This window comes from Marasmius oreades, chromosome 6, assembly GCF_018924745.1.
Source record: "Marasmius oreades isolate 03SP1 chromosome 6, whole genome shotgun sequence".
NCBI lineage: Eukaryota > Fungi > Basidiomycota > Agaricomycetes > Agaricales > Marasmiaceae > Marasmius > Marasmius oreades.
Window position 1 is genome coordinate 325,415 of NC_057328.1, and position 26,153 is coordinate 351,567.

Sequence of the window (26,153 nt, forward strand, 5' to 3'; positions counted from 1 at the left end):
CGCTTTATTATCTCTAATACATATGTGATAGTAGTTCGAAGGTTGGAATTTTAAATTTTGGCATAATCCCCATATTTGGGTACATTTTCGCATTTTTCATGCCGCACGCACGTGAGGCTCGGCGAGCCACGTTTTTCGAAGGCTGTGCAGGGTTGACGAATCGTACTTTCATCGATCCATTGCTCGGAACGTACAGTTCACGCCTTCGGTTACCTCGTGAATCGCAGGCCTCTAGCTGAGGTGATATGGTGAGCAAGCAATGTACCCGAAAACCTTTCCTGACTAGTCGCGCCTCTTCGCTAACGTTGACTCTTTTATGTGGTTCGAATCAAGGTTTCAACAACTACTAGGACCGGGTACCCCCCGACGACTTTTCTCGTGGAACATCTTCAGCGGGGATCTGGCGTCCAGAACGAATTTTGGCTACCATGGAAGCTTGAAAAGACGTGTCGGAATGATCGTTCTTCAGCTCGCTATACGCTAGTGACATAATGATATCGCATTATCGGCTTTGTACTGGACTTGACGGTGCAAAGGGGGGAGCGGTAAGTTCGGTCAAACTCGCCGAATTCTCAAAGAATTACGAAGGCAATTTATTGAAGTCACAATGGGAAGAGCAGCAGTGTCCATTCTTCTGTCTTTCAACAACCAACGCTATCTCGCCGTCGTAATCCGTCCTTGTTTGTGAAAATACCCGGCGTCTGATACTGATAACTTGCTGGCATAGCGTGGAACAAGTGTTCTGTACAGGCTCGCTGAATCATTATTATGGCTTTTGCTGTTCTTCCTCACTAGGATACATCTCAAGTCTCCAGCCTGCCAGTGCCTTCTCTCGGAGTCCTTTTTTTCCAATTCAAATACTCAAACACTCTCCCTGTCGCATGTCACTCAAGCCAGACTTCCGAAATGGAAGATAGACTCAAGTTTCCGTCATTCAACTCGTTGAAGGACCTGGAGTAAAACGACAAGTCATTCGACGTCTTCAAAACCCATGATCATGGTCATGAAGTATGTGCTAAAAGTTCTTTCGCTATGTTACCCACGCACACATTTGATTTCGTAGCAACATCGTCTCCTTCAAATCCAAGACCATCGGTGATCGCTTCGCATCGTACAGTCATGTACTATGTTGGTCTGCACCGTTTGTGCCCCCCTCCATATCGATTATTGAAGTATTGACAATGTCTACTTCAAATACAGGGATACAACAAGAAGTTCCGTTTTCAAGGGGCGACATGACGTTTCCAAAGAAAAAACTGACTTGGCACAGTCAAATCAATTCACGAGACTACATTCTAAAACTTGTTTGTCATGAAAGGATCAATCGTTCCTGTCTCTTTCATATTCCAGGTACGCGAATGAAATTTTCGTTCGACAGCCGGAACGGAAAATTAAAGGCAACGCTGTTGCTGAATGTCCTAGAAGGCACCACATGAGCAGTCGGACTCGGAAAATGGGTTGGACTTGACGCCGTCCGCACTCTAGCGCGGTACAGGGTTGCTGGAATGAATCTCCACCGCTCCGCAACGCCTGCTAGCCTGCGAGGTATCAGCTACCTGTGTTACTACACATATAGTTTTCACGACGGACCCTCATGCGGGGGCTGACGTTTCCTTGGATATCCTTGGCTCCCAACCCTGCTCAACACAGAAGGCGTCAAGCTGCGGCGTTACCATGTACTTCATCTGCTGGCATCAATTCAGTTCGATGCATTCTGGAGCTCGCACCAACTAGTAGGGGTAAGCATGTCCAATCTGATATTCTGCAACCCCAGACACCAGCTACTGAGTAAAATGTATAAAAGCCTCCCCAAATCGAACTCCTTTTCCTCACTCGAACACTCAAAAGTCGTCTGTTCAAGTACTAGTCCTCTTCTTTTCCAATATGCTCTTCAACAAATTCTTCACCGTCTCCGCACTCACAACTCTTGCTGCTGCCACAGCCATCGAGCGCCGCACGGGAACGCCTAACCAACAATGCCCAGGCCTCCAATGCTGCCAACAGACGGGGCTGGCGTCCTCCACCTCTATCATCAGCGCAGTTACAGCTCTTGACCCACTCGGACTCACTGGGCTTCTCCTCGCGTTGTTGGGCGCGCCCCTCAACGCCCTCGTTGGTCTCAACTGCAGCCCCATCACCGTTATCGGTGGTGGCAACGGTGCATGGTTAGTTCACGGGTCTCTCTTCTTCCACTGATCGAACATGATCAATGATACCTTGTTTTTCTCCCTAGCTCTGGAGGCACCACTGTTGTTTGCAATGACAACAGTCACGGTACATAATCTTATGCCTCTCGATATGTCGGGTTGACTAACTGTTTTTTCCTCTCGATATTTAGGTGGTCTCCTCAACATCGGATGCGTTCCTATTACCATTTAAGGATTGATCGGACGACGAACGAAGGCCTTTCGGGTTGGATATCGTGGAAAGTAGTAACTTGTCTTTGTACTGTGCTCAAGTTTCGGGGTTATTTGTAATTGAAAAAGTTCGAAAATTGAAATATGGGTTCTCTTGTTGTTGTAAACACCTGTCCTGGCAGTGATGAAACTGTGTGCGTTTTCGCCTACCCTGTAGGCTATGCTCCCCGCTCTGATTTGGCTCTACTACACCCATTTGAAAATTAACCCGGGGGTAAAGGTTGCACTAGGATCGAACGTTAACGCGTAACGACTCTTCAGAAGATGTCTCTGATAGAATCTTGTTGAAAGGTTTTGGCCGATATAGTTTTCCGATCGAGTGCCTTTTCGGGAGATCTTATACTACTTACCTGCAAATGAAAAGATCCTGCCGGGACGCCAAATATTCCAAATACATTTCCAATAATTGCTGTCTTCAAGGGAAAGACGTCTCCCTTTCATCCTCCCTAGTAGACACCTTGCATTGAAAATCCCATTTCTTTGACGCCGTCGGTTTTAATTTTCGAGGCCATTTTCATCCGCGAGAAACTTATAAGACTTTATTGCCTTCCCTACATATGGCATTAATGGGGTAGTGGTATGTAAAAGGATTCGACCCGCCGGGGGTTCGATTCCCTCTTAATGCAATGACCAGTTCTCCCTGCGTTGTAGCCTGATTTTTCTTCCCCCCAAGAAAAAATGCTCAGGTTTTGATCAGGAACCTTGTTGGTCCCCCCTAATTTATGTAACCCAAATGGCACCGAAATAAAACATACATAGGGAGATGTGAGCTTCAGCAGTAGGGCTTAGCAACAGCTAACTTTGGCAGTGTCACCTACAGCCCACACCATCACTTAAACACATTCTTCTGAGTCCAATCTCGGAATTGGATAGATCGGATATCGTCGTAGGATCATGATCGATGCTCACAGGAAGCTCCAGATACCGGTATGGTTGGGTGCAATTCACAAGAAACGACTCGAATGCGACTGAATGTGTATTTCTTCGCTCCTGCCAATTAAGTACAACTAGATATTGATTATATCGGCTGTAGACATGATGGTGAGTCTACAGTCCAACACCTACGCGACATCTGCAATGAAAAACCGGGGGGAGAATTTCAAGTCGCCTTCGATGCAAGAAAACAAGAAATATCAGACGTAGAGTCAAAAAAGGTGACGCATCAACGACGGCCCGTTGCACTACCCCACTAGAGCTTCTCCAGTTTCACAGGATCTTCGTTCTTTATTTTGCCTTCCTCCAACATCCTACGAAGCTTCGGCTCGTACTTCAGTTGAATCTGAAACATCTGTTCGCGGCCCTGTCTCGACATCGAGGAATTGGCCCATATCTTGTAGATCTTCGGTACTGCCTCCTTCAACTCCTGTAAACACTCCAACGTCAACGCGGCAGGTGCAGAGCCTGATAGCATATTCTCAGCCGCGACACAAAGGAAATCTAGCGGAATAGAGCGTTCAACAAAACCGGTCGTGAGCGAAGAGTTTAGCAGCCGTTTGACTCACAAGCATGGCTCTCATCGTCTTCGTCAAAGTGCTTGGAAGCCTCCTTGTAGGCAGTCGCAGCTTCCCGCATGAATTTCTTCTGCTCTACTTGCTTTCTGGTCAATTTGGCCTGCTCCCTAAGATAATATCCCCTCATTCTGAGTGCCGGTGCGCAAAAGAAAAGGGTTAGCTAAGAGTCGGATGGCCAGAAGATATACAAAAACCTACGAATACGCGTAGCCACGGGGATGGTAATAATACCCCAGCGTATAAACAGGATCGTCCTCCCGACGTGGTATCGTGCTACGATCCACATTCCTGATGACTGATTCCGCTTCTTCGAGTAGCTTCTCCAAAAGTTGCCGCTTCCGTTCGACATTGGTCGTCCTCGAGCAAACCTTCCGACGAAAACAGAATAGGTGTTCAGACCATCAGTTACGAGCCACGGACGCACGATCAGAAAGACAGGAAGCTTACCTTCATCACGGCTTCCATGTGCAGCTTCTGAACGCCATAAAGAAATGTGTCGAGGAAAATAACACCGCGATTTTCCGTACTAATGTCATGCCAGACCCTCCGACCCCAGTTGATGACTTCAAGGGCGTTATCGAGATATTCCATTTCACCGACCGGGTCCTGTCGTAAACCCCCTGCAAGATATCCTTGGAGAATCCAGCATCTTTCGGGAGTGGAGTAGTCGATAAACCTCAGAACTCGGACCGACCGGGAAAAGCAGAGAAGATTTCGTACCGAACGGTGTTCCCGACGGCTTGTCGAACCCAATCCCACCCTCTCTCTACCTGCCAGTTAGGTGCCTCATGAATGAGCGTAGCGGGATCCGCGTCTGTCCATGCTCCGGTACAAGTTGTTTCTCCTCTGACTACCAAGTGATCAAGTAAGTACAGGTCGGGCCATTATGGTTGAAAAGGAAAAGAAACATACTCTGAATTTGCACCTTCAATATCCAACTTGAATCGGTTATATGGAATACTCGATGATCCAGAAGGATTCCATTCGTGATATTTTCGATTGATCGTAAATCAAACCGCGCATGGCCACCCATCGTCGCCATATAATCCATTTGACTTGTTCCCAATTGGAATGATTCGTATGCATCTGCGAGTGCCCAAGCCTATCAAAATGGTGAGTCAAGGCAGGGAGAGGAGGTTCATCAGCCAAGGATTCTTAGAGAAAAAAATGATAGGAAAGTATGAAAGAATACGCAACGCAAAAGAACCAAGACTCACACAACTTCGGTACCTCCCTTCCCTCTTCAGCTGTCGTCTCAGCCCAATCGCGATAGTCCAAGGTAATTCAGAGTTTTGACTGTGAGGTACAGTCAAAAGCCCGTGTCTAGCTTCGAAACTTCGTGTCTCCTCAATCGCAGCTTCCGCAGCAGCTAGACTCTTTTCATATTGTTCTTTTTGCTTCAGTTCTGCGTCGCGAGTGGTGGATGCGAGCGTGTCGATGGCCTTTTGCCAAAACTCTCTACTTCTCGAGGGTTGTTTTAATCTCTACGTGCCAAAAGAGGTCAGAATACAGTAAGTTGTTCAAATTCGCAATTACGCAAAAAAACTCACATCATGAGCGGTAGCAAGTCTTGCCCAAGCTTTCGTGTATGTCGGGTCGAGCTCAGTAGCCTAGGCGAACGCGTCAGTGAAGATGCACGTCACCGCGAAACACCGTCATGCGTACCTTACGTGCGTCCTTCACAGCCTCGGCATACCTACAGTAAACAAGAAGTAATCGAAGTAATCATCATCAGTTAAAACCTCAAGTTATCAACCAAGAGGGCCAAGGCAAAAGATTACTTACCCCTTCAAACTAAGCCTACACGCAGCTCGATTGGCATAAAGAACCGCCAGAACGACGTCGGCACCATCAAGAGAAATAGCTTTGGTATATTTAGTGATAGCCTCGGTATACTTCTTTTCCAAAAAGAGTTTGTTGCCTTCTTCTTTGAGGATTTCTAGGCGATTCGAATTCTTCGTAGTGTCGGAGGTTCCGTTGGCGGAGTCGGAGGCTTCGTTCATAGACTTTGGCATCTTTAACCTATGGGGGTTAAAGGATTATGACCAGGGAAATGATGGTAGTGGTAAGAAGGAGAGAAGGGGACGTAAAACAAAGCCTCGAGACAAACAGTGTTATCGAAGAAACATTCGCGTGACTCCGCGTGATTGGTTTGAGTGATAGAGTATGTACACGAGGGAAAGGTTAAGTGATAAGGCGTGCAGGGTCGCCTGGGGTGTTCCCTGGAGGAAATAGAGTTGCATAATAGGGTTACATAAACCCATACGTGAACGGCGAACCTTCTGAAATCCAGAAATGGATTAGAACCTAGGTTGAGAACAGGCGACCGCGAGCTTGCTTCCATTGTCCAAAAAGATCTAAATTGAAAAGACTTTTCTTGACGAGGCGAGTTGAACGTGGATATAGTAATCCCATGTGCGATAGTATATAGAGTAGTGGCCATTGTACATTTCTGAGATAAATAGTAGATCAACTGGGATAATAAGATATGGGCATGATTATGAAACATCAGGTCGTGAATCTTCGAAAACTGAAGTACATACTGAGACGATAGACAGATACATCCGTAGTTGGCGTGGCTGTACAAATGCATACCTATGTATCGTCAGGCAATGTGTAAGCAACGCGAAAACCAAGCGAAAACACTCAACTCACGGGACCATCAGAGTAACGGCCGCGACAAGGTAAATCAGAACGATCCGCATAGGTCGACAGCCGGCCTTCTCCTATTAAGTAAAGAACCAAGGAAAGCTGTGTTGAGAGGGGGAGCGACTCGATATTCCCTGATAACGTGAGTGTATGAAGGTTTAGGGTGTTCTGAAGGTTCTCGAGGGCGGCCCTCAGGCCTCAGATTTGAGGTGTTGAAGGTGACGCGTCAAAAGATTCTGCATGCCTGTAACGGAGACAGAATCGAAATAACGTCTGAACGCACGAATGGTGGTACGGGTGATATTGGCGGAACGTCGGACCCCAGGGCCTGACATCCTCATCCATGCAAATCCCAAATATGATGACGCTCTTGACAATTGGATGTTTGTCGGTCGGCATTCAATGTTTTGAGCCCAGCCTCTTCTCAGCTGGAACAAATCCAGTAACCTGGCCCGCAGCTGTGCAATATCCGAGGCGCATCGAGCGATATTGTGCCGGAGGAAGCCTCATGGATTTCCTGTTCTCTTATAGTAGATTGAGATGAGAAAGGTATATTGTTGCTCAAGGAAAGGATATCGAGTGGATTGGCAAAAATGGCAGATAACTATGATACCTGTCAGTTGACTGACAGTAGCAGCAAAGGTACTTCAGGACACACCTATAACCTTTCATGCTCCCTTCTACTTTTTCTTAGCCCACCTTCAAGGTAAATTATGAGAGAACAACGATGGGTCAACTGATGCCCGGTCAAATTCTCTTCGTTCTCTCGTTATATGTCCGTAACGACGACAAATGACAAAGTTCTTGATACGCGATCGTTCTCAAACCAACGATTAGTCTTTACAATGACCCTACAAAAAAAATTTAGTTGGTGAGCTTCGGGTGATGTACGGCACGAAGCTTACAAGTTATCGGTGACTTCGACATCCTCTTTGGGTACTTCTTGAGCTCCAGAAGGTCTTGAAAGTGGAGGCAATCAAGAATTATAGTGAAATGACATGGTGGTCATGAACAAGGTAGGCTGAGTAAGAATATTAATCGCGCGCGCGCTTTCAACACCCACGACGACCACGAGCATACTAACTAGGGTTCCGGGTTTACACACGAACGCTCGCTGCGCTCGGATGTGTTCCTGCCCTTCACCCAGCTAGGCGGGGCTTCGCCCCTGCACCCTCATTTTTTTTTTTCTTCTTTTCTTGAGAAATATGCACCGCACGCGGCCCGGTAGCTCGCTTCGAATCCCAGTAACGATAGAAAGCAAGACTTTATCGTTGTCGTCATGTATTCTAATTCTTTTTCATTTCTCATCTTTGAATGTCACTATATAGACAGTTGACGGTTACAGTATGCAGTGCTATGGCCCTCACCAGGATGTGCATCACGACGCGATTGTCCTTCAACGTCGAAGGACAAGTTGTTGGTCTCGCATTCTTCGGGAAGACGGGAAAGGTGTGTTGCCATAATATCGTGAACAAAGCTGCAGACATGGTCTTTGTATTTGTACTGAAACCCAGAGGGCGAACAGACATGACTGCCATCATCTCCTCGAGCTCGATAAGGCCCTTCAGTGCTTGCGGGATATCAGCTATAGGTGGCCATTGAGTGAGCATCACTGATAAGATATTCAACTGACCCGGGAATCACCTGGATGGACATTATTCTCAGTACTCCATTTTTTCACATCTCCTTTATCCTTGCTACACCGCTGGCAGGCGACAGCAGTCAGCTTCATGTTCCAACGAATCTCTCGACAAACACCACAAGTCTGTAGCTTCAGGTCCTTGTCAGCCTTCACAAATTTCTGAATAAATCTTTTCTCGGCCTCGGTGACCACTGACCACCACATCTTTAACCAGTAGATCGACTTCCATCATGTCACTGCCATCGCCGAGATACTGGTCAAAGTCATCTGAATCCAGTAAATCCACGCCTTCGGATTCGTCGCTTGGCGGAGGCTCGTCTCAGGCATGTCTTCAAGGGTGACGCGTCTTCAACGCGTCCGGCAGTCATTACATGTCGTGAAGAGTTGACCTTGCTGATCTGTGCAGTCTTCGCGATTTACTTGCTTTGAGCAGCTGGTACACCAGTGAAGACCTAGAAACTGCTTTAGACATGTTTAAAACCATATATACGTGTAGCAACTCACCTGCATGTTGTGCCTCCAACCGCTTGTCTACATTTCTCTGATCTTAATGCTGGCAGTGGAAAAAAAACACGTCATTAAAGCGGTGAAAAAGTATCAATTTCTGTCATCGAACTTGATACATGGGTAGTAATATGTCTTCTCTGTTGATGTTCGAGGTTTGGAAAAGGTAGAATAGAGTACGAAAGGGCTGCCCATCGCCAAAGGCGACGAGCAAGCAGGTCGCGCGACATTGAAACGGAAACGACAAACAATCACAAACAAAAGTTGACCGGGCCCCTCGCCCGTTGATAAGGATTGCTCGCTTCGCTCGCAATGATGACACCGATGAGCTCGATCCTACTGAAAAATAAACTGGCAAGCTATCTGGTTCTAGAAATTTTTTTATGAACTAACATTATCACAATGCCGGCCGTCCAACCATCGAATTTTCCGAGACACCTATGGCTCCATACGATGTCTATCTGAACATTGTTACGCGCCGGTCCAGTTTGGTGATAAAATGAAGAGGGCGCTGGCGGAGAAAGGTGAGCTGAACTTACTATTTCCTGGACCCCTACTCATGGTTCACCGATCCACTCCTCCTTCACCCCGACAGCGTTTTATAAGCGCGCAGTTTCCTTTAAAAAAGGGCACCGCCTTCGGATCTCCATCGTTTGGAATTGACAGTTTCGATTACAACTCAGTTCATCATCCAAACAACTACTATTGCCACGAGGTGCAATCTTTCGGTTTTTTATCTTGTCACCGTTAGTTGTGGGGACAACAAGAACACCTCTCGGCGCTGGGATTGTCGTCTGTGTCATTGCGCTTCTCTCCATCCCTATCCTGTGACCTACACATGCATATTTTCGTCGATAATCGGTGCGCCACGGTGTCATCTGTGGCAAACGGTGGTTTCCCCAGGCTTTCATCTGACGAGTCTGTTGCGCCGTTCTCGAAGGATAACATTAACCGGACGAACGCGAAAACATCCATCCGCTGATGCTGTTCATCAACGGTTCGAACTGGCGGAATATGTACAGGAACTTAATGATGACGGTAGGCAGAGTACAGGCCTCGAGTCGCTGATTGTCAGCTCAGGGACCGGTGCGGGCACAAGCTGAGATTCATCAATCGATTGCGCTTAAACGGACTTGGGTTGCTGAATGTCGTGGTTATTCGGTTGTGCCAGGTTTTCATGAGTTGCACAACTCAAGAAAACCCGTGGCAATCAAAGTGCCAAAATGCTGATGCTGTATCAATCAAGTACACTGGGTCTTGTCTCAACTCGAGTTGGTGCCTCGAGAAATAATATACACCAGAGGGGCTGTATACTGAATATCTTCTTGCAACAGGGAAATTGAGTGCAGGAGGTTTCATTGAAGTTCATTTCTTAAATCCTAGATGGTTGGAGGCGAATATAGAGCGGAACCAGCAAGAGAATCCTCAGAGGCTGGCAGATTCCGTTTATGCGAAGGATCTGATTTGAAGTGGTGACAAGACGCGCAAAAACCAAGTAAGTATGTCGAGATGTACTAATGACCGGATCACGTATGCTGAGAATCATGGAGTTCAATTTAGCAGTGATCGCAGAAGCACAGATGCTATCATCCATTTCTGACATCGAACGAGTCGGCGCTGAAGCGAGAACATTCTATTTCTGGGTGAACTTGCTATAAAGGAGAGCCTCCAAGCTTCATGTTCCCATGTTCCCGCCGTTTTCCCCCATCTTCCGAAGTCTCAAGGCGATGGCCGTGCCAAGTGCTAGGAGCGCTTACTACACTCTTTTCCAAGCTCTACATCGCGGAGATGATCGCGTCCACACTCGTTCTCAACACAATACAAGACGCTGGCCCCAAGATGACTTTTTTGATCCAGGTCGGGACAGTAAGACGAGTATCCTGTATCATCATTGTGGAAAGACTTCTGAAACTTCTTCATTAACAGTTAGAACCAGCATCCTTGGAGATTGGGGAATGATGCCTAATCCACCAACTTCAAGGGGTCTTCTTACACCACCCACGCCGACAACGCCGTTAGAAACCACAAACACTGTGCCTCCCACAATCCAAACGCAAACAAGTACAAGTACTACCCATGCTCAAGTTCCGACGACAACCCCTTCAGCACCGCCTAACAGAAGCACCAGTACTAGTGCGACGGATGTGGGAACAACTGGAAATGCATCACACGACAATAGCCCAATCGGAACCTCCAATACCCAAGCTCAACTCCTGCCGAACTCTGAAACCCTCACCTCGTTGAACACCCCTTCCCAACAAGGACTGGGCACAGTTCCTACGACAGTAACCGAGTCGATATTCTCAATGACAACCCAGCTCGTCACCCAGACGAATACCATAAAAACGTGCGAATCCTTCTTCGCTTCTCGGTTTCCATTACATCTATCACTGTCTAATTATGCCGACAGAAACCATCAGAATAACACTCCGGTCATTGTAGGAAGCGTCATCGCCTCTGCCGCTCTTCTCTGTGTCCTGTCCTGGGTGGTAGTATGTCTTCGGCGACGGTCTTCTAAAAAGGCGTCCCTCGTTTCGCCCTTCGAAACGCTTTCGAGCGCTCAGAGATATACGGGGGTTGGTGGCAAGCTCCAGACCGAAAGGGAGAACATGCGTACCTATCAGTGGGTTGATGTAGATGCTGGACAGAATACTCGTTTCGAAACAGTGATTGCCACTCACGGCGACTCTGCGGTTTCTGGTCCCCCGCCGTCCTATCAGCCATGATGCATGACGTTTCATTGGATTTGATGCATAGTGTACCAGTCCCCGTACACGTCAATCTCCCTCATTTAAGTAACATGAACTTTTTTCGTCCCAGCCCTCGACTCAACATCCTCTGATCCTTGTCCCTCACCATACTTTGCTTAAAGGCGTCTCGGCAGGTTGGGAAGATCTGATGTTTTGGACAATCATTGTATTTATAGACAGTCATGTATGATCAAACGAGCTGAGTAGTCATCTGGTCAAAACGCTCTCGGAGCCTTTTGACACGTTACACTCCTTTATATGCATCCCTTCAGCACGAAGCACATCTATTCTCCTCCGCGCCTTCTCGCTCGTGATTTCGTGGTCGAGTTCCACAGAAAATAGACCATCTGGAGGACCAGTGGAGCACCGCCAGTCATCGGCTGTAAGTTGACCTCTCCACCTCGCTTCTAGAACGTTTACAAGCAGATCGTCGTCGTATGGTAGGTGAGCGCAGCCTGGAGTAGGGAGTAGAGCCAGCTTATGGAGGTCAGGAACAATCGAAAGTTCGTCCAACATAGTTGCAGATAGCGGCTCCAGATAATCGTTGGTGATTCCATTGAGAACACCGAATTTAAGATGCTGCAAGCCCTTCAGAAGGGCTAGGATGGCGGAAAACTCGGATGCAGGCATCTCGACTCGGTGAATCGTGAGCGATGTCAATGACGCAGGTTGTGCGAAGAAATCTTCGAAAGGGGATCGGTTTGGTCCTGTTGAAAAGATGCTGAGGGTCTTCAGTGAGGGGGCTTTGATCCAAGATAACATCGACTCGATTCCTCCAATCTCCTGGGCGTGGTACAACTCCAGTTCCTCCAGGTTTCTCAAAAACACATGCGTGTCCGGCCACTGAGTTCGTAGGTGAAGGAAGCTATGAATGGTCTCCAAATGGAATGAGAACCGGCACGTCTGTAGCTTTGGGAATTCTTTGACCGCCTTGTGGTGAGATATGAAGGCGAGATGTGTTGAATTGTGGAGATCGTGTATGGAAAGGTGTTTTATTTGAAGTTTGGGTAATTTCAGAGGGAAATCCCCCACTCTTGTGCCGATTTCGCCTGATAATCTGAGTGTTTGTAACCGTGGTGCGAACTCGAAACAGTCAAGTTCGTTAATAGGCCCTCCGCTCCACCGAAGCTCCAATGATTCCAATAGAGGGAGGCGGCCACGTATGAGAGAGGTAGTGAGCACAGATTCGTTGTCCAGCTCGATGTGTAGGGTTCGCCAGCGATGGGAATGGGAATACAGGGGAATTATACTGATGGGATTGCGAGTAGATGCGACGACATCTAGTGGATAGTTCTCGGAACGTTGTATCTGTAAACACAGAAGATGAATCTGTGAATGTAACTTGAGGCTCTCAGTCACCTCCCCCGGCACTGGGTGCCAGGAGAGGGAAACCAAGCTCCAAAGGCTTGGTACGGCTAATGCGAGGTGGCGCCACAATCGAGATACCTGTGCCAAAACCCAAGGCATACCGGAAGGACTGAGAGACGACGATGGCCAGTAGGTCTCGTATCCACCCTCGTTTTTGCTGGGAACCGGGAAGTCCAGGGTAAAAGAGAATATTCTGATAAGGATCTCAGGCGGAAGCCCGTGAATTGGGCGTAAGATCCATCTATATTGCCTGATAACCTTCTGGATCCTTGCTTTTTCTGCTGAAAGGGAAGCAATGGCAGATTGAAACTGCGCGATTGTTTCGTCCAAAAGTATTTCCTGGTTCTTCGCCTCTTCCATCGCAGCCTTGATAGAAGCGGCCTCGTGAATGTGAGGGTATTTATTAGACTTCGTATATTTTTCAAGGAGATATTGGGATGGTCCTGGAGATTGACGATGGGATGCTGCGATATCGAAATTGCAATGGTGACACCGAGAAGTTGGATGATTGTCCATGTTGCGGCGACTCAAACTCGATACTGGCAGTAACCGTAGGCCTAGTAAACATTTGAGTGATTTGCCTTTCAGAGATTAAATAGTAGAAACCCACATCCGATGAAAACTTTGCACTTGATGAACGTGGCAAATAGAGATTAGCGCGTCAGCGTGGGGCCGGCAGACCGCAGCTTCTTTTCCTACCTCCAACATCAATATCATTATTTGCCATCTTTTCTGCAACGAGAGCGTTACAACGCTAGAAACATGGTTGATGGAAACAAGATAACGTCAGAGTAGACCCACGTACCATTCTCTGGCAAGAAACGGGGATTTGCGCGCAGTGAAGATTTTCTTGGAGATGCTCGTATGTCTCACCATGGCCATTCGTCCTTTTTTTTAAACTGATCATAAGTTGGGCCTGGTACCCCAAGAACGTTACAAGGCAAACGAACAGAATATTGCTTAACTCAAGACCATGCAGAAAGATTGTTTTAAGCATGTCATTTTTTGCAACGATTCTATTGTTGAGATTTGGAAGTATGGTTGATTTCCCTTTCTTGTTTTTGGCTATTTCATGATACGAAAATCTTAGACTGCGCTACCTAAATTTCCTGAACTTCTCTCCGGGGGCAATAAACTAGATGCTGAAGCTCAAGGGTAACAGAATCGTGAAAGTAGGAGAATTGACTGTTGAGTTATCCCAGAACTGCTCGCTTATGGCACGTCACTGAACAGGTTCTTTCCAGCTTGAAACGTTGAACCGGTGCCCATGGAAACCGTACTCGTGGATGGGTAACTCCCGGCAGATTTAGACGAAGAAGACAACTTTAACCTCGAAGTTGGGAATGACAACTCGCAGTGTGTTGCTAGAACCTACCTCGGATCTCCATTGATGGTCGTCTGGGCCTATAGCAGCGACTCAGGATCCGTCGTTTACTCATCTTTTCATAGTTGATGTTCCTGTCTCGGAGCGAAAAGTCAATACTTGAGGAATACCACCATCGCAACCCTTCGACTGTCTGTTGGATCAGAGATGGGTGGATTAATGGCTATATCACTGTCAGTGACTTGTTCAGACGGGCAGATTCCGCCACGTAGAACGTCGTAGACGACTCTGCTCGCAAATTTAGTACGTGTATATACTCATATCATCCAGTTTTGTTCCGCAGGCTGATACTCCGAGTCTTCCATCAGGGACTTGACTACAGCACTGGTTAAAGCGTTGGAGTTGGGGGGCAAATCCGATATCTCCGTTGGCAAGCAACAACAGCTCTATGTCGTTTATAAAGAACCTGAGAGGATCAAAAAAAACAATTGGCAGCTTCCCCTTTTTTCTCCGCCTGTGAAAGCCCCCCAGTTCCTAGCACACGACAATGCTAGACGGCAGTGCCCACTACCGACGTTTTGAAGTTGCACAACTTGACGATCTTAACATCAACGCTAATTTTCTGAACAACACAAGACGCCAGCCTCTGAAAGGCCGCTCATTGGAGGAGTGCGAGTTATGTCTGTGTTGTGATCAACTGAGTGGTGGAGGTGGTGGAGGTGGTGGAGGTGGTGGTGGTGGTGGATTGGGCGGTGGAGGTGGAGGAGGCCAATTGGGTGGTGGCCTACCGACTGCCCCTGTTTCCACCTCACAGCCCTTTCCGTCGACGTCTCGGAAGGCGACGGATATCCCTCCAGCCCAAACACAAGGAGGTATAACCAACACTGTCGTACCGAGCGCAACGCCTACGGAGTCCAACAAAAGTACTAGTGCGACGGAAACCGGAGCCGCATCAAATGGCGATACTAGTGCCAGTTCTGGGTACATTACTCAAGGTCCGCTGAACTCAAACTCGTCAAGCACCCCGTCCCAAACGCAGGCCCGAGTCGCGCCTGCGACAGTAACCGAATCAACAACCCAACTCGTCATTCAAACGAGTGTCACAACGAGGTACGGTATTTCTTTCTCTCTGGTTTCCGTGCGTCTGTCTGATTTTTCTGATCATGGATGCCAACAGAGACAAGATAAACATTCCTATCATCGTTGGGAGTGTCATGGGCGCTGTTGCTCTTCTCTTTATCTTGATCTGTGCCACGTTTGCATATTTCCATCGCAGGGCCAGGCGGCGGACAGCTTCTCCGCGTGCCGCTATTTCGCCGTTCGTCGTACCCCCTCCTACTAAACGTTGTGGGTCCTCGAATAAGTTCGAGGCGGAAAGGGGAAGGATACGAACGTACTATTCAACGACTGGCGTTGATCGTGATCATCAGGAGGAAGCCACGAGCGAGGTTGATGAGCAAGAAGCTGGTAGACAAACTTGCACTGCTTGGGAGTCGGTGATTGCCAGTGACGATGTAGGAACGAACACTATTAACTCTCCGCCGTCGTACCGGCCATGATATTACATTTTGGTACCGTTGGATGTCATCCAATGTGGACTATGGGACCTTGTATAGCACTGGTGACGGGACGTTTATAGATATCTTTCACTTCTTCTGATGTATTTCTAGCACAATTCTTTTTCCACGTTCTTCATATTACTTGACCGCTCATCTCATACTCGTGTAAGTACCCCTCGTATAGTTTGTTCTTTGAAATGGAACTGAGGTATACTTTCACTTCTGGTCCGACTTATGACAGGTTCTTATGTTACGTTCTTCCAGGTATTATTTTGTTTTACTTTGTGTATTTGTCGAACGATGAGTAGCGTTGAGCCGTAAGTTAAACAAATTCTTTCCGAATCTCGACACAGTTGATATGGTGCATCCTCTCGTCTTAATAAATACTAAGTCTTCAAGAAATCGACACAAAAGACTCACGACGAGAATCGCGCTAGTGCGATCACTCGGACTTTCCTCCTATAACCTCCGACTACAAACCTTCAACACGTTTTTTTCGAGTGAGAACACGACAGCGCTATGTGCATGGAATCGAGATCCTCATTGGAAGCGATTTAGTCCACACCCGGCGCTTGGCTGTTGCCTGTCTCGGGATGGGACGTCAAATTGCTGAGTATGCCCGTACGCCGGATCCAGTTGTTCTTCTTCATAACCGATTCGGATACGGTGCTAGATGACCGTTGCCGTTACAGCGTACTAACCACGAGCTAGTGTTTCAAAATTTCACGTGATGCATCTCGGACATCAAGTTCCTGTCTAAATTTTGTCTTCGGCTTCAGTTGACTGTTAGAATAGCATCTCAACTATTTGCATCCAGTGAATTTAAATAAAATACTCACTTTTGAGTGCGGGAGAAGTGTGCCGGCGACAGGCTCAGCAAAAGTTGGGTATTTCAAAAAAATTTCCCACCTAAGCGAGTCGCCGCCCCTTGGCCATCATGAGAAATTCAAAGTCCGACCGGTGTAAGCGCATGACCGTGTTGCGTCCATACTGTACAGTATTGGATTCGTTGCACAGTGTTAAAACTCCGCTCGGCCGACGGTCACAAGATGTCAACTCGGTCAAAAACTTTTGTTCATACTGCGCAGCGATCCGTCCTCCTCATCTCGCTTTTTGACAGTTGAGACGAAATAACATGGAAAATGATTCTTCCAATTTTTGAAGCCAGTCAGTTGGCTGTCTGTTCTTCAAATAGCTTAACATTGACTCCTAACACCGAGTGTGATGGAAGACTACAAGGTTATTACCACGAAAACCACTAATTTTGTAAGGGAATCTTGACGTCTAAAATATTAACACTGTCCACTATCTATTCCGTCAAAGTCCGAGCCAAAATCAACCCTAGAAGAAGTAGTAAAGGGCAAATTTGAAACACCTACCCCGTTTGAAACACAGAGCCAAAAATAGTAGTATATGTTGAGCGACTGAAGTTGAAAAGAAATAGAATACTTATTACTTAGTAATTGTATGCTTGCCGGCTCTATTTACTTTTTCTCTTCATTCCTGCCATAAATGCCGAAATGCCGAAACACATATATCATAAATAGAGAACGTTGCCGGGACATCGCAAAGCGGAAGCTATCGACGTCGTACGTTATATTTTAACTTCCATTCTCTCGATCACTGTCAACATACACATACATACCCTCAATGTGCTGTAGTCTGTATGAAGAATGAAATCAAAGTTCGAATTGTTGCTCTTCGGGAGAGTAGTAACCGACTTGCCACCGCAAGCGCCCGAAATGTCACATGGTTAACTGATAGCCGCTGAGGCGGCAGCCCTTGCCGGGAACGAAATATGACCCGCTCACATCCAAGTTTTCTGCCAATCAATATTCGTAAATCTAATAGCAAGTGGAATGGAAATACTTCAACGGCATCAACTTTCCGTTGCAGTCACCTTTTTGAGTCCTGGCCTCACTGGTCTGTCATAGGTAGCCTATCTCGGTATCATTGGAGGTGGTGTGAGTTTGACATGACCGCGGAGGCCACCGTGGTACCACTTTTTTCCTGTGGAAGGTCAAGGTGCAACTGTTCATAGCCGCTCACCTGTGCCACTTCTAGGAATCCTTGCGATACAAAGGTAGCTCCATTACCACAAATGCTTCGGATGTTGGGTGTCGCATCAGCAATACCGCCTCCCCAGTTTGCCATGCGACACTTCGGGTGTACAAATCCGTAAATTTGACTCTTGCGCTCATTACACGGCGGAGATCAAAGGTCACGTTGAGTGAGCTACGGAAACGGAATATCAGCGCCCAAGGACTCAAGTACTCAACGTCAACTGCCGGCGCCCGGTGATTTTGAGCATCCTCGAAGGCTATGATGAACCGCGCGAACGCTACCAGACAGGCAATAAGCATCATCATATTTTGTCGGTTGCTTTAAGTTTATTACCCTTTGAAGTATTATTTGTCGAAAGCCTTAGATCATTTATTCTTCAGCCTAAGACATGGAAAATGTACTCAAGGTCGAATATATCTGCACTGCAGCGGGCAAAGGAGGCAACGGCAAATAAGAGTTGAACTCTTCAACTCGAGAACGGTATACGGACTTTAAGCTGGCGGGCTTTCGGCTTTCGGCTTTACCGGAAACTCATGGGAAAGCCGGAAAAAGCCGGAAAAAGAAATGCAATGCAAAAACTGCTGCAAGGGTCTGACGTCTAATACCTGTGACTGACACTCCTACCGCCGTACGAAACTCCTCCAGATACGAGCACTAAAACGTCGTAACCCTCACATACTGAGCCCGCGCCTCGTTCCTCGCTACAGTCGTCCAACCAATTGCGAGCCAGCTGAATGGCGACGGGATCAGCGCGATGGAGAGGCGTGGATTGAGGCTATGTCAGCGGTCCCGGAAGTCCACTGTTCGGACGAACGAATGCTGTTGGCGCGTCATCGGAGCAGGCCAAAGGTCGGGAGTTGGAGGCGTCTCTTGAAACTGAGCCTAACCCCAAGTTGACCCCATGTTTTTTATTTTTTGTGAAGTGGAGGGGTCAAAGAATCAATCGGAACGTTGATGAAGGTGGAATATGGATTGAGTGTGTGAAGGGACTCGACAGCTGCGGATTCCGGAGTCATCAGAAGTTGATTGCTTGGACCAAGGGTTGATCCTAGAATAGCTTTAGGTAATGACCGGGTGCTGAAAATATTTTCGGATCAGGCACTTGAATTTGCAAACGCAAGGTTCAACAATTTCTCTGTCAATCTCTGGAATCGAATCGGTGTTCTTGAGCACAAATAACAACAGTGCTGTTTCTTAGTTTGGTATAAAGACTGGGACGAGAGGATTCCATCATGTTCTCCATCTTCCAAGACTTACGGCCAAGATGGCCATGCTAAGCGAGGGTGCTCAAAACACCCAGGCTTGTTTTCAACACAACGCAAGACGCCGGGTTGAAGTCAACCCCGTAAATTCCTGTAAGACATTGTGTATTTTGTATTTTGGACTGACTGCTGAATTTCATTATTGACAGTAAACACTACTAGTGGAAATCGCGACTCTCTGGAGTCTCTTCAACTTGAATCTGCCTCACAGTCCCTTCCGACCACACCTCCGAGTCTGAAAGCTGCAGCTACCGTGTTCCAAAAGCAAAATGGTTTTGCATCGGATACAGTTCCACCGCCAGTCGCGCCTCCAAAACCGAGCCAAAGTCCTGGTACGGCGAGTACAGTGGCAAAGGCAAAGGAAGTTGGCATTAGCACCGTGGCCGGTTCAACGCCAGCCCTGGCATTGTTTACAGAATCGAGTCGGAGTGCCAGCATGACGAATACAGCAACCAGAAATGCGTCAAAGAACGGCACTGGCACTTCGACCGGTTCATCACCGGCAGCGCCTACAGAATCGAGTCAAACTGAGTCAAAGGACGACAATAACATGACCAGTGCAACTGGGACCTCCAATACTCAGGCTCAACCAAACTCGAACCCCGCAATCGTTAGCGCCGGCCCGTTAAACAACTCCGATTCCCAAAGATTCATCGTGCCTACTACCACAATAACCAAGTCCTCAACGACGACCCAGTCTGAGCGGGTTGTCACTCAGACCAATACTACTAAGGACACTGTCATCGCAAGGTACATACATAAATCACATCTCTTTTTCGGTTTAATCCGTGCAACCTATCTGATGTGGCGCTATGGCGACAGAAACAGCAAAAAGAACACTCCAATAATTGCTGGCAGCGTCATAGGCGGTGTGGCTTTTCTCTGCATCATTGCGTTCTGGGTGGTTCTATATTTCCGACGTCGATGTCGGGGTCGATGGCCTCTCAGGGAACGGGACACGGACGACGCTATTTCGCCGTTCATGATCCCCTCTCGCGCTCAGGTTTTTCCGGTAAAGGGGTTCCAGGGTCAGATGGAAAGGATACAGACAGATCAATTGGTAGTTCATGGACATCAGAATCGGAATGTCACTGGCAGGTATAATGGCGAACAAGAAGTTGGCGGACAAAGCACAGATCATGAACATGAATCGGTCCACGGCACCGTGAGGATTCCAAGCCCTCCGCCACCGTCTTATAGGTCGTTACTTCCCTAGTTTAATTCCCGTTCGCTCAGCTTCAGGCCATTCGTGTAATTTAGGTCCACGTAACCATGTAACATCCTGAATCTCCTAGGCTTCACCACATCCTTTCAGCGTTCCAGCTTACTTCACATTGACTCGCTAATGATTTTGCGGTGGCGCTGCAAGATACTGGCGATAGAACGTTCATTGGAACAAGAGACGGTGCCTCAATTTTGTACTTGTGGAGCAGAGAGTAGAGCCAGGCGTCGAAGATCGAGAGTTGACGGCCATCGTGGAATAGCTCTAAATAAGTAATCGTTTGCGATTCCGTCGTGCACGCCATGTTCAGATCTGAAGAAGATGCAAACTCGTCTAAAACCGGATGCCGGCTTCTCGACGGAGTGAATGGTGGTTGATGCCGAGGATTCAGTTCACCGAAAGGAAGAACAAGAACGCCCCTCGATTTGATCCCGTCGGGAAAAAATGGTGGGGTTCTTCCATGAGGGAGTATCAGTCCAGAGTAGAGTTCCGTTCGAATTCAGATCTTCCCCTGCACGCGGTGCAATTCCGTCAGGTGCAGAAGATAAGTTATAACTTAACAGGTGGAAGCCGACCAGGATCATGCAACCTGCTTGATGTCTGTCGTAGCCGACGAACACTCGATATAGTCCTTGAGTAGCACGTTTATAAAATGGGAAGGTCCGTGGTAACCGCAGCGCGTTACAGGAGAGTATGGTTGTCAGTTGGTCTCGTCGTATAACGAAGAATAACGTTTGATCTGATCGTGGGGTAGTTTCCATGTGAGGCGGAACAGGCGGAAATTTGTGATCATGGTGCAAATTCGAATCATTTGGCAGAGTGCTTCTTCTTCTCCATCCGCAAGTACCACGCGACAGACATAGAGTACCTCCGACATGGGAAGGAAACCCCGAACGTCCAGCCGGGAGAACTAGTAATAGATTCAGGTACAGAGCTTCACCGAATGAATTTTCGCCCAGCGATCTAGTTACAACCATACGGATCTCGGTGTGATGAACGAAAGTTTCGTCATGGTCAACAGCCTTGTGTCAGGACCCAAAGCATACCGAGAGCCAACGGAAGCCGTTTCAGGACTGTGGCTGCGATCGATTCGTAGCTGTAGATTACACCGTGGAGCGGTACAAGGAAAAGAAATTTTCTGGCAAGAAGTTCGCGCGAAAGCCCAGGATGGGGCGTACCATCTGTTCATTTCTCTTGAGCTCTACCGTCATGGAAGAAGGGGGGGTTTTCACTCAAAAGTGATTTAACTTCGCCTCTCTCATCGTAACCTCCGTAAATATCCATCATGTCCCCTAAATTCCCCCAAGAGTTTGTAATGGTCCCGGAATTCGACTTCGAGATGCTTCCGAAACATCAAAATTACAGAGACACCGTGCAGGACTCCAAGGGGAGTTCATCTTGCAGTTGTCAGAAAATTCTAAAGGCAGCTACGGGCTCAATAAATAGTTCTTTTAAGGAACAGATGCAAGACTCACAGTTCAACGCTCAATTATCTGCAATTGCCAGTGACCATGATGAACGTGAAGGACAAGCACCGGCGTGGGTAAGTTAGGATCACCGCGACTCTTCTCCTGCCTCCATAAACTTTACCTTCAACATGCCTTCGACTGAGAACACAGCAGCGACTACAAGTATAGAATAAAGATCGTCGATGAAAACAAGATTCAAGCACAAATGGCTGGTCTTCGGATGGCGATGTGGTGGGCCTTGGGTATGCAGCATGCTCGTATACGTGTTCTTCCTCATTATCTGATATGGCGCTAGGTAACCTTCAATGTGGATGAATAAAGGAACTCGAAGAGTGTTGGAAGAGCGAACGTGGCCACTCCTCTCCGCGAAGCTGGTTGCCTACTATGTGACTCGTTTCATCAGTGGTTCAAAGGCCACGAAGCTTAGTGAAGGCTGTATCGGAACCCAAGAGCGCTACCAAAGAGATGAGGGGAAAGCGTGAGCGTTACGGTCTTTTTCTTGACGCTTGCTTAATGCTGATTAGTAAAATAGGATCAGAAACGTCTATATTGACGCTACAAGGAGACGAGAGCGAGGAGAGATGCGAAAACTTGGTAGAGATTCTGGTGAGTGCCCGAATTTTTCGTCTTATGATAGCCGTTCAGAAAAATACCTTCAGCTTCATTTCTGTCAGGTATATAACGAAACTAATCAACATCAACCTCAATTGAGCTTGAAACTATGGAAGATGTGCCGGAGGTCGAATATCTTTGCACCGCAGAGGCAGAAGCCAAGGATAATGGCAACCGCAAATTTTAGAACATCACCGTGTTCACAATGCTCATTGAGAACCTATTCTGAAATGCCATCGGTGTTTTCTACGCCTATCGTAATGGTCCATGCTTCAAAATGCACCATCAAACTTCCAACTGTAAGATTCCAATGCACCTTCTGTATCCTAGCTAACGTTCACGCCGTAGTACGAAACTTCTAGGCACCAGAGACAGTCCCGAAACCTTTAACCTCATCACCGAGCTCGACTTTGTCGTTTGCCCGTTACCAACCCGCTACTGCATCGAGACATGGGTTCTAGCTATCTGATAGCCCAGTGTTCAGACGAGCGGATGCTGGTGGATGCAGTCACCTAGGAGAAGGTCGGGGTTCATGTACTGCAGGCTCAAAAGACGTCAGTGGAGAGAGGTATGGGTGCCGTTGAAAAGGAGGATTTCGAAGCCTTCGAAGAGTTAGCTATCGTGAGCTCAAAGCGGACCAGGAACCCTACTTTCAAGCAATATCGAGGAGTGTAAGGGAAGATGGGCGACTTCGCTCCGCAAAGTATAATACGTCTGTATATTCAGTTCACCGTTTTTGGCTTAAGTGGACCATATGCTGAAAATCTTTCGGATCAGGTGTTCAACTACATACGATGGCCGAAGACATGGACTCCAGTGTCTGTTTGACGTCGAATCGATATGCAACAACAGTCGGTTTATACGAGCTGTCTCTAAAAGAGAAGACAGGATAAATTATCATCCCCACGACCTTCCTGTCCCACCTTCCAGGTGACTTCAGGAGCACGGCGATGCTAGGTAGCGGTGCTCGCTACCGTCGTTTTCAAGATATTCTTCGTGGAGCTACCAATTTTAATGCTCATTTTCAACAAAATACAAGACGCCAGGGCGTGCCCATAACAGAGCCCGGTAAGCCGTTTACCATATACTGTGAACAGGCTTTCCAAGATTTTTTATCAGGAAACGGACAGGCTTCCCAAGATTCTTTAGTACCAACCGGTCCTCTCCGGGTACCGCCGATTAGGCCTCCTTCTCGTTCACTGGCCCCTTCGTTAACGGCAGCTACAGATGCGCCTTCAACCCAAACTCAGACGAGTATCGCCGATACTGTACCACCAGTGACGCCTACTACAGAGTCGAACGAAAGTACCACTGCAGCGGATGTGGGGGATGCCACAAAGGACAGTGGTTCGGCCAGTTCTGAGGATTCCAATCAAGGCCTACCGAACACCTCCTCGAACCTCTCTACCTTGGACCTCTCTACCTCGGCGAGCGTATCACTATCAAGACTGGGTGTCGCAGCATTTCCAACGGTAACCGAGTCGACGTTTTCAATGACAACTCAAGTTGTCACCCAGACGAGTATCGTCACGAGGTACGATCTTTCCTTCTTTCTCGGTTTATCTGATTGTAACTGCCAACAGAAATGATAGGGAGAAAACTCCTCTCATCGCTGGGACCGTCATCGGCGCTATTGCACTTCTCTCCGTTTCGATCTGGGTTGCTCTTACATGGTGGCGTCGATATCTGAGCAAGGCTAGACAGCGCCGGTCTTCCCGGTCGGATGATATTGCGCCATTCACGATGTCCTCTCCCACTCAGAACCCAGTGAATAAGCTCGGGGCTGAAAGGGAAAGGATCCGAGCGTATGCGTTGGGCAATGTTGATCATGATCATCAGGAGGGAGTTGATGACAGGGATAGTGATGAAGAAGAGCTTGGTGTGGAGGGTACTGGCCGGTAGTCGGTGATTGCCCGCCCTATCCCCCGCCGTCGTACAGGTCATGAAGGTGTTGCTCGGGTTTAGTTTAATTGGATTTGATGAGCACCAATTTCATTTAAGTCCAAGTTGGACTTATTCCCCATTCTCTTAACTTGTTCAGGGTCTCGTATAGCGTGAAGCGGCGTTGAATTCGTTGTACCAGTCAACTTCGTATGTTGTGAGATACATGGTGTAAGATAAGTACCTTTTGTATGTTGTGAGTTGGATCGCTTATCAGGGGCTTAACATGTGTCATGAATAGAAAGCGAAGTAATGAATCACTATCAATTCCTGACTCCAACCAACATTTCAAACTAGAAATTCTATTTCTGACTGGGAGGCTGGCTATAAAGGAGTTGAGAGCCATCAAACATTCCCGAGTTATCATTGTTCTTCTCCATCTTCAAGACGATTGAAGGTCAGCCCCAGTTGCTGTCCAAAAGCCACACATCCATGGCCGTGCAAAGTGGGGGTGTTTTTCAAGCTGCCTCTCGTGGAGATAACTACCCTGACAGTGACTTTCAAGACAACTTAAAGCGCCCTGCCACCCCCGCCACCCCCCCATTTTGTGCGACGTGTTTCGAGAGTCTTGTAGGCTCCAGTAAGCCGTGTTTTGTATTGTGGACAGACTTCTAAAACTTATTCATTAACAGTAGAATCTGGAGCTGGAATACCTGGAGCAGCAGGATCTGTAATACCTGGAACAGTAGAATCTGGAACTGTAATAGACAGTGGAATGTCTGGAATACCGGGTCAAGGAACTAGGTCACATAAAGGTCCTACTACCTCACAGTCCTCTCCCTCACAGTCCTCTCCCACCACGCCTCCAAGAACCACAGATACACTTTCAGTCCAAACACAAACAGGGACGGATGTGAGAACTGCATCAAACGACGGTAGCACGACTAGTTCAACTGCCGGAATCTCTACCCAAGTCACTGCTCAGCCGAGCTCATCAATCGGCTCGTCAAGCTCCCCATTTCAAGGACCGTCCGTCGTGTCCACGACAGTGACCGAGTCTTCAATAACAACCCAGGTCGTCAACCAAACGAGCAGTGCCACAAGGTACGAGTTTTCTTTCTTTCCCAGTCTCCCGGTACCTATCTGATTGCGGTTGCCAACAGCAACCACAAAAGGAACAAAGTTCCGATTATTCTTGGGAGTGTGATTGGTGCTGTCGCTCTTCTCTCCCTCTCGATTGGGGCTTTGTTATATTGCCGTCGATACTCGAGGAGGGCTAGGCGGCGTTCTTCTCGGTCTGAAGACCTTTCGCCGTTCACAGTGGCGCCCTCCGCTCAGGCCCATTCGGCGAATAAACTCGACGCTGAAAGGGAAAGGACACAAACAGTTGATGTTGATGATGATCACCACGAGAGGGATAGGGACGAACTTGAAAATGGCGGACAGGACATTGGTCGGGAATCGGTGATAAGTAGCAGCGATATGCTAAGGATGAGTACTTCCAATCCCCCACCATCGTACAGGTCATGATGGGTGTCATTTCAACGCGACGGTTTCGTCTTTGGTCATGTTCACATCTCCGACCCCCTCCAAATCGGAAATTGTTCTCCGATATGTTTGTTTGTCGAACCACGAGTTAGGCCAATATCTTTCCCGGCAGGTCAAAAAACTAACATACTTATCCTGAGCTCTCCGACATTTGCCAGTGACTACACTCACTGCAAGTTCAACTGGAAGCCGCTTACTGCATTTTACTGTGTTCATTCACGGTACGAGTCCCAGGCTTGCGCAGATTCTCTCCGTTACTCGGACAGTGCTTGAACCTGAGTGTACTAAGTCAGTGTACCTATCAAATAATACACCTCTTGAGAACTCGAGATTGAAATCTCAAGTTTTCGTCCTGTACATGTGGGGTGATA

The 26,153-nt window shown here is 47.7% G+C and overlaps 9 protein-coding genes across 9 annotated transcripts; 7 read left to right on the top strand and 2 right to left on the bottom strand.

The window, feature by feature from the left end:
- The first annotated feature begins 1,632 nt into the window (after positions 1–1,632).
- Positions 1,633–2,427, top strand: E1B28_009523 (uncharacterized protein). Its single transcript, XM_043154418.1, has 3 exons — positions 1,633–2,165; positions 2,234–2,274; positions 2,339–2,427. The coding sequence occupies exons 1-3, from the start codon at positions 1,885–1,887 to the stop codon at positions 2,377–2,379; spliced, it is 363 nt and encodes a 120-aa protein (XP_043006873.1). The 5' UTR covers positions 1,633–1,884; the 3' UTR covers positions 2,380–2,427.
- Positions 2,428–3,606: 1,179 nt separating this feature from the next.
- Positions 3,607–5,943, bottom strand: E1B28_009524 (uncharacterized protein; the record flags this gene model as incomplete). Its single annotated transcript, XM_043154419.1, has 10 exons — positions 3,607–3,854; positions 3,920–4,056; positions 4,127–4,296; positions 4,376–4,577; positions 4,649–4,778; positions 4,841–5,030; positions 5,146–5,412; positions 5,479–5,538; positions 5,594–5,624; positions 5,714–5,943. 10 exons carry the CDS (start codon positions 5,941–5,943, stop codon positions 3,607–3,609), a joined length of 1,665 nt encoding a protein of 554 aa, XP_043006874.1.
- Positions 5,944–10,408: 4,465 nt separating this feature from the next.
- On the top strand, positions 10,409–11,449 carry E1B28_009525 (uncharacterized protein; the record flags this gene model as incomplete). Its single annotated transcript, XM_043154420.1, has 3 exons — positions 10,409–10,589; positions 10,650–11,070; positions 11,134–11,449. 3 exons carry the CDS (start codon positions 10,409–10,411, stop codon positions 11,447–11,449), a joined length of 918 nt encoding a protein of 305 aa, XP_043006875.1.
- A 199-nt stretch (positions 11,450–11,648) lies between these two features.
- Positions 11,649–13,481, bottom strand: E1B28_009526 (uncharacterized protein). The gene is made up of 2 exons (XM_043154421.1): positions 13,452–13,481; positions 11,649–13,398 (listed from the first exon to the last, which is right to left on the bottom strand). The coding sequence occupies exon 2, from the start codon at positions 13,355–13,357 to the stop codon at positions 11,681–11,683; it is 1,677 nt and encodes a 558-aa protein (XP_043006876.1). The 5' UTR covers positions 13,358–13,398; positions 13,452–13,481; the 3' UTR covers positions 11,649–11,680.
- A 1,231-nt stretch (positions 13,482–14,712) lies between these two features.
- Positions 14,713–15,724, top strand: E1B28_009527 (uncharacterized protein; the record flags this gene model as incomplete). Its single annotated transcript, XM_043154422.1, has 2 exons — positions 14,713–15,275; positions 15,343–15,724. The coding sequence occupies 2 exons, from the start codon at positions 14,713–14,715 to the stop codon at positions 15,722–15,724; spliced, it is 945 nt and encodes a 314-aa protein (XP_043006877.1).
- A 3,328-nt stretch (positions 15,725–19,052) lies between these two features.
- Positions 19,053–20,266, top strand: E1B28_009528 (uncharacterized protein; the record flags this gene model as incomplete). Its single annotated transcript, XM_043154423.1, has 2 exons — positions 19,053–19,143; positions 19,200–20,266. The coding sequence occupies 2 exons, from the start codon at positions 19,053–19,055 to the stop codon at positions 20,264–20,266; spliced, it is 1,158 nt and encodes a 385-aa protein (XP_043006878.1).
- A 1,940-nt stretch (positions 20,267–22,206) lies between these two features.
- On the top strand, positions 22,207–22,743 carry E1B28_009529 (uncharacterized protein; the record flags this gene model as incomplete). The annotated part of the gene is made up of 4 exons (XM_043154424.1): positions 22,207–22,219; positions 22,274–22,347; positions 22,401–22,652; positions 22,702–22,743. The coding sequence occupies 4 exons, from the start codon at positions 22,207–22,209 to the stop codon at positions 22,741–22,743; spliced, it is 381 nt and encodes a 126-aa protein (XP_043006879.1).
- A 560-nt stretch (positions 22,744–23,303) lies between these two features.
- Positions 23,304–24,255, top strand: E1B28_009530 (uncharacterized protein; the record flags this gene model as incomplete). Its single annotated transcript, XM_043154425.1, has 3 exons — positions 23,304–23,421; positions 23,473–23,887; positions 23,937–24,255. 3 exons carry the CDS (start codon positions 23,304–23,306, stop codon positions 24,253–24,255), a joined length of 852 nt encoding a protein of 283 aa, XP_043006880.1.
- Positions 24,256–24,726: 471 nt separating this feature from the next.
- Positions 24,727–25,764, top strand: E1B28_009531 (uncharacterized protein; the record flags this gene model as incomplete). Its single annotated transcript, XM_043154426.1, has 3 exons — positions 24,727–24,874; positions 24,927–25,338; positions 25,398–25,764. The coding sequence occupies 3 exons, from the start codon at positions 24,727–24,729 to the stop codon at positions 25,762–25,764; spliced, it is 927 nt and encodes a 308-aa protein (XP_043006881.1).
- Between the last annotated feature and the right edge of the window lie 389 nt (positions 25,765–26,153).

Bases quoted from the DNA above. Each gene is read 5' to 3' on its own strand.
- E1B28_009526 (XM_043154421.1), bottom strand. From the start codon at position 13,357: ATGGACAATCATCCAACTTCTCGGTGTCACCATTGCAATTTCGATATC.
- E1B28_009523 (XM_043154418.1), top strand. From the start codon at position 1,885: ATGCTCTTCAACAAATTCTTCACCGTCTCCGCACTCACAACTCTTGCT. The intron at 2,166-2,233 runs GTTAGTTCACGG...TTTTCTCCCTAG, and splicing joins GGTGGTGGCAACGGTGCATG to CTCTGGAGGCACCACTGTTG. The intron at 2,275-2,338 runs GTACATAATCTT...CTCGATATTTAG, and splicing joins TTGCAATGACAACAGTCACG to GTGGTCTCCTCAACATCGGA.